Source organism: Vidua chalybeata, chromosome 24, assembly GCF_026979565.1.
Source record: "Vidua chalybeata isolate OUT-0048 chromosome 24, bVidCha1 merged haplotype, whole genome shotgun sequence".
Classification (NCBI taxonomy): Eukaryota; Metazoa; Chordata; class Aves; order Passeriformes; family Viduidae; genus Vidua; species Vidua chalybeata.
In genome coordinates, this window is record NC_071553.1 from 1260785 (window position 1) to 1269614 (window position 8830).

The 8830-nt window shown below is 61.0% G+C and overlaps 1 protein-coding gene across 1 annotated transcript; it reads left to right on the forward strand.

Moving 5' to 3' along the window:
* The first annotated feature begins 334 nt into the window (after positions 1–334).
* RNPEP (arginyl aminopeptidase) lies at positions 335–8427 on the forward strand. Its single transcript, XM_053963850.1, has 11 exons — positions 335–757; positions 1095–1235; positions 2881–3029; positions 3562–3678; positions 3774–4009; positions 4803–4916; positions 5156–5268; positions 5609–5717; positions 6287–6511; positions 7111–7253; positions 8170–8427. The coding sequence occupies exons 1-11, from the start codon at positions 335–337 to the stop codon at positions 8332–8334; spliced, it is 1935 nt and encodes a 644-aa protein (XP_053819825.1). The 3' UTR covers positions 8335–8427.
* The last annotated feature ends 403 nt before the right edge of the window (positions 8428–8830 follow it).

Consider the following 8830-nt stretch of genomic DNA (forward strand, 5'->3'; position numbering starts at 1 on the left):
CATGGGTCCACCCTATAGATGCCCCTCCATTCCCCACCCATGGATCCCCGATGGATCTCACCCATAGATTTCTCTCCATCCCCCACCAGTGGAACCCCGAGGGATCTCCCCATGAGTCCCCTCCATTTCCCACCCATGGGTCCCCTATGGATCGCCCCATGGGTCGGCTCCATCCCCCACCCGTGGATCCCCCCGTGGGTCCCCTCCATTCCCCATCCGTGGATTCCCCGCCTCTCCATTCCCCGCTGCCGGCACCGCTCCGTGCCCGCCCCTGCTCGGGACCCGCCCCCGCGCCCGCCGGGCGGCCCCGCCCCGGCCCGGCCCCGGCGTGGCGATGGCGGCCCCGGTGGAGGACGTGTCCGCGGTGCGGGCCCGGGCCCCGGTGCGGGACGCGGCCTCGGCCAGCAGCGCGGGCCCGTGGTCGCTGCGGCACCTGCACCTGGAGCTGCGCGTGTCCTTCGCGGCCGCGGGCGCGGGGCGGCTGCGCGGGCGGGCGCGGCTGGAGCTGCGCTGCGAGCGGGACGGCGCGGACGGCGCGGAGCTGCGGCTGGACGCGCACCCCGCGCTGGCCGTGAGCCGCGCCGCGCTCCTGCCGCCGCCGGGCGGGCCCGGGGACGCGGCCGGGCAGGCGCTGCCCGTGGAGAGCCGGCCCTTCGCCAGCTATGGCAGCGCCCTGCACATCACCCTGCCCCAGGCCCCCCGTGCCGGGCAGCTGCTCACCCTCCTCATCGACTACGAGGCGGGCGAGGGGCCCGGGGTGAGCGCTGGGACACCGGGGGACCCCGGGCCCGGGGGGGGTGGGAAAACACCAGGGACACCACACCCGGCATGAGCAGGGTGGGGCGAGGAAATACCGAGCCCGACGGGTGACCGGGTGGATGGAAGAGACGCCGAGCCCGGTGGGACACCCAGGCCCACAAGGACCCGGTGTGAACTGGGGGCCGCCAGACCTGGGGGGAGCAGGGGGGTGGTCCAGGGAACAAGAGGCCTGGGGTGCACAGAGCACCCCTGGGTGAGGAGCCCCTTCCCAGCTCCTTCCACAAGGAGCAGCTGTGGTCGAGCTGCCCCTCACTGGGGTCTTGGTTTCTCCCCAGGTGTGCTGGCTGTCCCCCGAGCAGACGGCAGGGAAGCAGAAGCCCTACATGTACACACAGGGCCAGGCTGTCCTCAACAGGTCCTTCTTCCCCTGCTTCGACACCCCCTCAGTCAAGTTCACCTATTCAGCCACTGTGAAGGTAAGCGGAGCCCCAGGAGCTGCCCTGGCTGTTCCCTGACACCCAGCAGCAGCAAAACCCTCCATGAGTGCAAAGTTTGCTGGGGAAGAAAGTCCAAAGGAGGCCATGGAGATGATCCAAGGGCTGGAGCCAGGCTGGGAGAGCTGGGATTTCAGCCTCCTGCCAGCCAGGCTGTTCACCTGGAGAAGAGAAGGCTCCAGGGAAACCTTAGAGCCCCTTTCAGTGCCTAAAGGGACTCCAAGGAAGCTGGAGAGGGACTTGGGACAAGGGTCTAAGTGCCAGGACAAGGGGGGATGGCTTCCCACTGGTAGAGGGCAGGGTTAGATGGGATATTGGGAAGGAATTCTTGGCTATGAGGGTGGTGAGGCCCTGGCACAGGTTGCCCAGGGCAGCTGTGGCTGCTCCTGGATCCCTGGAAGTGTCCAAGGCCAGGTTGGACGGGGCTTGGAGCAACCTGGGCTAGTGGAAGGTGTCCCTGCCCATGGCAGGGGGTGGGACTGGGTGATCTTTAATGTCCCTTCCAGCTTAAACTGCTCTGAGATGCTGGATCCCTTGCAAGGAAATATACCAAAGCACTGGGGAATCACAGCAGGGACACTGCTTCAAACCCTTCTCCTCGGGCCCCAGCTGAGAAATCACTCATCTTTACTTGAGCTATTTTTCTCTTATATGCCCTTTTGGATGAAGACAACAGCCCCAGGGTGCTCCTGCCTCTCCCCAGTTGCAGTGCTGCTGCCCAGGAGCGGGCGCATGCGCCAGCCTGGCTGTCCTGCCCAGAGCTCCTGGCATTTGTAGCAGGAGGAGCTGAGTTTGGGGGAAAACAGCTGGAGGAAGGTGGTGGTGCTGGGCCATGCTGGGTCCTGGTGGCAGTTCTGGAGCTGCCAGACTTTCAGGAAGGAGCAGCTGCTGTTTCCCAAAGATGGCACTAAATCCAGATTCCCCCCTTGTCTGTATGTGGGCATGTGGTGACACTGGCACGGGGCTGCCACGGCGTGGCAGGGGACTGCTTCATGGTGTGACACCAAGCTGGTGCCAATGGCACGTGGTGGCATCAGCTGGTGATGCCAGGATTGATTTATTTTGCTCTCCCAGGGCAGAGCCACTCTAATGTCACAGGATGAGCATGGGATGGGGCTGTTGCTGAGCTCTGGTGTGATGCTCTGTACCAAGGAAACCCTATTCCCTGTACACCATGGGGCTCACCCCTGTTTGGGATAGGGGACACTGGATCAGTCTCCCTGGGCTCAGCCCAGGCTGGTGGATTTGCCATGAGTTCTACGCTGGCTTGGGAACAGGAAAATTGAGTTGTTGTGCAAGAAGTGGGAGGGGAGTCAGCGGCTGAGGGATCTGCATCCTCTGCCCTTTCACACCTGCAGCTCCAGCATTTCCTTACCTCCTGGTAGCTCCAGGAGCACCTGGGGCAGCTCCAGGTACCCTAGTATTGCAGGGATGCAGCTGGCATCCCGAGTGGGAGCTCGGGGTGTTCCTGCTCTGCTCTGCTCCCCAAAGCCTGCAGTGCCCCTGGCCCTGGCACCTTCAGGCTGGGACACATTTGCCATCAGACATTGTGGCATCCCAGCTGGCTTAGCTGGCCTGCCATTGTGTGTGCTGTGACTGTAATGGATGGTTTTATCCACATGTTCAGGTCCCCGAGGGCTTCACGGCTGTGATGAGTGCCACGAGCTGGGAGAAGCAGAAGGATAACACCTTTGTATTCAAGATGTCCCAGCCAATCCCCTCCTACCTGATCGCTCTGGTTGTTGGGGACATTGTGTCTGCTGATGTTGGCCCAAGGTAAGGGGCTCAGGAGGGCTCCAGAGCTGTGGGAGCTGCACTGTGAAGCTCCTGTGGAGCCACCTTCTGCCTCTCCCTGCTCCATGGGGCTCTGGAGAGCAGAGACACTGGCCATGAACATCAGTCCCTGTCTGTGTCACCACATTGTGGGGTCATGGGATGAGGGTCCTTCTCAAACTGGAGTGTGAGAAGGAGCCTTGATGCTGTGTCCTCTCACCTTCAGGAGGGTCCCTGGCTCTGCTTATGTCACCTTGCACATGAATAAGGGCAGTGGGTCCCCATGCATGGGGGATCCCACATTTCCTCACAGGCTGGTGCTTTCTTGAGATCTTGGCTGCCACTGCAGCCATATAAAAGCCCTTTGATATTCAGACAAGGAAAGAAATCACAGCAATTTGCACTATTGGCCTCTTTAGATGCCTTTATCAGCAGGATTTTATTTTTCTTTGGAATAAACCTGTGCAATTTCTGTCTGATGAAGCAACAAGGTGGAAGTTAATGGTTAAACTTCCTCTTCTCTGCACTTGGCCAGGAGCCGTGTCTGGGCTGAGCCCTGCCTGATCGAGGCTGCCAAGAAGGAGTACGACGGAGTGATTGAGGAGTTCCTGGTGGTTGGAGAGAAACTCTTTGGACCTTATGTTTGGGGCAGGTATGGCTGGAAGGTTCCTGAAGGACCTGGTTCCTCAGGAACAGGGAGAGGAACCCTTCAGGGGAGTGGGGTCTGAGCCCAGCCTTCCCTGACAGGTACGACATCCTGTTCATGCCGCCCTCCTTCCCCTTTGGTGGCATGGAGAACCCCTGCCTCACCTTCGTCACGCCGTGCCTGCTGGCCGGGGACCGCTCCTTGGTGGATGTCATCATCCACGAGATCTCCCACAGCTGGTTTGGCAACTTGGTCACCAACGCCACGTGGGGCGAGTTCTGGCTGAACGAGGGCTTCACCATGTACGCCCAGAGGCGCATCTCCACCGAGGTCTACGGTGCGTGGCCGTGCCTGGCTGTGGGGTGCTGAGCCCTGTGTGGGTCTGGGGTCTGTTCCACGGCTCAGCGCATCCCTCCGGGTGCCAGTGGGGATGGAGCCTGCGCTGCATCTCGGAAGAGGTGATGGGCAGCAGCTGCAAGGCCCTGTGGGGTTCTGTAAACTGGAAAAGAGTAGGTTTAGATTAGATATTGTGAGTTTGGTGAGGCCCTGGCACAGGTGGCTCAGAGAAGCTTTGGCTGCCCCATCCCTGGAAGTGTCCAAGGCCAGGTTGGAAGGGGCTTGGAGCCACCTGGTCTAGTGGAAGGTGTCCCTGCCCATGGCAGAGGGTGGAACAAGATGATCTTTAATGTCCCTTCCAGCCCGAACCAGTCTGTGATTTCTGGTAGCCTTTGCTCTGAGATGGACAGTTCCCTGCAACTCCTGCCAGGAATGTGGGCACTGTGTCCTTGCCTCACCTTCCTCATCCTCCTGCAGCTCCCATGTGGAACTGATACCAGCTGTCCTGAGCTCCCCACTGGACACACAGTCCTGTCCAGAAGCTCGTGTTCTCCCAGCACAATTTGCTCTATCCACATGAATTTAAAGTGGCTCGAAAAATCTCTCACTGCCTGGGGCTGGGTTGCCCCACATGGCTCCTTGCAGCTCTGCCATCCCAGCTCCACACGTATGGGTTTCCTGCTCTCCCAGCTCGTGCACTGATGCTGTTCCTCTCCCGTCGCAGCGCCCGCTGTGCCCGCAGTGCGCAGGGGTCTGGCCGGGCTCCCCGAATGCCTCCGCTTGTCTCTGCCCAGGTTTGCCCTACACCTGCCTGGAGGCTGCCACGGGAAGGGCCCTCCTGCGCCAGCACATGGATGCCACGGGGGAGGAGCATCCCCTCAACAAGCTGCGGGTGGTGATCGAGCCAGGTCTGTGGGGTGTCCCTGGGCTCTGGGGCAGTGGGACAGTGACAGCTGGGCTGGGGGGGCCGGGCTGTTCCGTGGCTGCCAGTAACACCAGCACGGGTGATGGGACCTGGGAGAGACGATGGCTGCAGGAGGGGTGGGATAGGCTGCACCCAGCACAGATGGGGGAATCTTGGTGCATGTGAGGGCTGTGTTGTTTTGCAGGTGGGCAGAAGATACCTGATGGTTTTGCCTTTTTCTAGGTGTCAATCCAGATGACACATACAATGAAACACCCTATGAGAAGGGGTACTGCTTCGTTAGCTACTTGGCGCATCTTGTGGGCAACCAGAGCAAGTTTGATGCCTTCCTCCAGGTGGGTGTGAGCTGCAAAGTCAAAATGCCATGGCAGGAGGCCAGGGTACAGCAGGACCCTGGGAAGGACAGGCTGACAGGGCAGCTGGGGAGAGGAAGAAGAGATGGGAAACAGGAATGTGAATAGGGGAGTAAGATGAAGGCAGAGCCTAGCCTCGTGCTTGCAGCAGGTGCTGGGAATGTTGAGGAGTATCCCTGGGGATGCAGGGGGTTGGGCAGCCCCTGGAGGGAACAGGGGCTGGAATGGGTTCCCCCATGAGGTGGAGCACACAGAGGACTGGGCAGCAGTCTGGGGCAGCAGTCACTGCTGGGGTGAGAGTGTCTGGCACCTGTCCCCACAGGCCTACGTGAACCGGTTCAAGTTCCAGAGCATCACTGCAGACGACACCCTCGAGTTCTTCCTGGAGTACTTCCCAGAGCTGAAGGAGAAAGGCGTGGACTCCATCCCAGGTCAGCACAGCGCCATCCTGGCCAGGGAACAGGGGCTGCCACTTTCCAGCCCCGCTCCTGCAGGTGCCAGAGCAGCCCCTGTCCCCTGGAGCCTTTGGTTTGTGTTTTACTGGAGATGCTGCTGCCAGCCCAGCTCTGTCGGAGCAGGCACGGACAGCACTGGCCAGCTGGGATCAGGCCCAGGCTTGGGCATGTGCCAGCTCAGCCTGATCAGTCCCTGCTCTACACTTGGGTGCTGTTTCATGGACTGTCCGTGACTCAGCCTGGTGAGTCTGGTGAGCACTGGGATCAGGCCCAGCCAGCACTCTGGGCTTGGCCCAGCCTTGCTGGAGATCCAGGCTTGGCAGGAGCTTTCCATGCTGGAGCTCATCCCACTGGTGGTGCTGGGGCTGATACCCACAAGCACAGCCTGAGCCCATGTGTCTGATGGCCCCACCCCATTAGTTTGTGGTGGTCACCATCCTCGGGCAGGTTTGGTGGCACTGGGAGGAGGTGGGGAGCTTTGGGCAGCAGCAGCTGCTGTGGGGCTCAGGACTCTGTTCCCAGCTCTCCCTCCTGCCTCGCTGCAGGGTTTGAATTTGACCGCTGGCTGAACACGCCGGGCTGGCCGCCCTACCTGCCTGACCTGTCACCGGGGCAGCAGCTGATGAGGCCGGCAGAGGAGCTGGCAGAGCTCTGGGCAGCTGACAGCTTGAACATGGAGGCGATTGAAGCCGTGGACATCATGGGCTGGAGGACGTACCAGCTGGTCTATTTCCTGGATCAGGTCCTGCAGAAATCCCCCCTGCCTGAAGGTGAGTGCCAGGGCACTCCCAGGGCTCCGGTGGCCAGAGGAGACACAGGGTGATGTGCCCAAGTCCAGCCAGTTGGCCGGGGATGTGAGGGCACATCGGGGGGACACTCGGGTGTGTGGCCATCAGCCCCTCTCCAACTGCTCTGTGGGTCCTGGTTCCAGGGAAGCCTCAGTTGGTGTGGTGGAGGATGGAGAGCCAGGAGAAGCATGTCCCCAGATTTATGGGGACATGTGCAGTGCTGTTGTCCCCAGGCTGGCTCTGCTGGGCTGTTGTGTCCCCATGTCACTGCAACTCTCCTTGCCCTCTTTGCAGAGGAAACTCCCCCCACTTTGTGCTGGCACCCTGAGCCACCAGCACGCAGCCCTGAAGGGCTGCCCAGCCTGGGCAAGGGACTGTCCTGCCCAGAGCCAGCAAGTGCCTGGGGTGCTCCAGAGCTGGGGGTGGGGGGCACTTGGGCAGGGGCCAGGGCTGAGCCGAGGCCGGGAGGATCCCAGAGAATTTGCAGCACAGCTGGGATGGACTCACAGGGTTCCCTGGGAGCAGGGGCTGGGAGCTGGGTCAGAGCCCTGTGGGGGATGGTGACTGCTCCCCTCTCACAGGAAATGTGAAAAGGCTGAGCAAGATGTACCCCAAGATCTCCAAGGCCCAGAACGCTGAGCTGCGACTGCGCTGGTGCCAGATTGTCCTCAAGAACAACCTGGAGGCTGAGTACAGCAAAGTCAAGGACTTCCTGCACAGCCAGGTTTGTCCCTGGGCACTGGTGGCAGGGGTTGGCTCTTGCTTTTGATAATCCCACAGGATGGTTTGGTTTGGGAAGGGACCTTAAAGCTCATTTTATTCCACCGCATGCCATGGGCAGGGACACCTTCCACTAGACCAGGTGGCTCCAAGCCCCATCCAACCTGGCCTTGGACACTTCCAGGGCTGTGCCAGGGCCTCACCATCCTCACAGGGAAGAATTTCTTGTCAATATCCCATCTAACCCTGCCCTCTGACAGTGGGAAGCCATTCCCCCTTGTCCTGTCACTCCAAAGTCCCTCTCCAGCTCTCTTGGCACTGGAAGGGGCTCTGAGGTCTCCCTGGAACCTTCTCTTCTCCAGGTGAACACCCTAACTCTCCCAGCCTGGCCCCAGAGCAGAGGTGCTCCAGCCCTCAGAGCAGCTCCATGGACTCCCCTGGACCTGCTCTGTCCATGTGTGTCTTGTGCTGGAGACTCCAGAGCTGGATACAGTGCTCCAGTGTTGGGGTCTTATGAGAGGGCAGAATTTCCCCCTCACCTGCTGCCTACACTGCTGGGGATGAGCCTAGGCCACAGTTGGCTTTCCAGGCTGGGAGAGCCCATGGCCAGGTCACACCTAATTTGTCACCCAAGTCCTTCTCTGAAGGGCTGCTCTGACCCAGGTGCAGGATCCTGCATTTGGCCTTGCTGAACTTCATGAGCTTCTCAGGGTCTGCTCCTTCTCCAGGGTTCAGGTGTTCTCCCCTCCCCAGGTGCTGCGGTGCCAAGGGCTGCTCACGGCAACATTCCGCAGCCTGTCCCATTTGCCATGTGCTCAGTGCCTCGCTAAGGGCAGGGCGATGCCGGGGACAGGGGGAATGGGGCCGTCACCGCTGGGGCCGGGGCGGGGTCGGGCCCTCACTGCGCCGTGTCTCCGCAGGGCAAGCAGAAGTACACGCTGCCCCTGTACCGCGCCATGTGGGGTGGCTCCGAGGCCACGCGGGCCCTGGCCATGGAGACCTTCTCTGCCACGGCCCCCCAGCTCCACGTCAACGTGCAGAACTACGTCAAGAAGATCCTGGGCTTGGGGGGGGCTGAGGCCTGAGGCAGCCTGGGCTCTGCCCCCTCCGCCAGTGTTCCTGCTGGCAGGACCTCAGTGCCTCCCTCTCACATTTCCTTATTAAAATGTGTAATTTTTTCTCTGTGTTCTTCCTGTTCCCAGTGAGCCATTGGCCACCTTAGAGTGACTCCCTGCCCCACTGCCAGCCCTGCTCTGGGGACTTGGGGTGCTGCTGGCTTCTCCTGGTGCTGGCACTGGAGGGCTGGGCTTGGCCTTAGTGCCTGCAGGGCTGCAGCAGGTCCTGGCCCTGATCCGTACTGCTCCTTGCTAGGCTCCTGCCCAGCTGTCACAGGTGTGACAGTGGGGACATGGAGAGCTGGTGCAGTGTGGCAAAGCTGGGACCTCCTGGCTCCAGTGCCCTGACATGCTGCTCCAGAGGAGCTAGGGATTGCTTCTCCACCTTGCTTTTTGCCACCACGCTGGGGCTCACACTGGGTTGGAGGAAAGGGGTGCTCATGCTCTCCCACCAGCAAGTCCCAAG

What these genes read in the sequence shown, in the direction of transcription:
- RNPEP (XM_053963850.1), top strand. Translation starts at nt 335, where the DNA reads ATGGCGGCCCCGGTGGAGGACGTGTCCGCGGTGCGGGCCCGGGCCCCG. An exon ending in CCTATTCAGCCACTGTGAAG is followed by an intron (nt 1,236 to 2,880) that starts GTAAGCGGAGCC and finishes CCACATGTTCAG; the next exon opens with GTCCCCGAGGGCTTCACGGC. An exon ending in AGGACTTCCTGCACAGCCAG is followed by an intron (nt 7,254 to 8,169) that starts GTTTGTCCCTGG and finishes GTGTCTCCGCAG; the next exon opens with GGCAAGCAGAAGTACACGCT.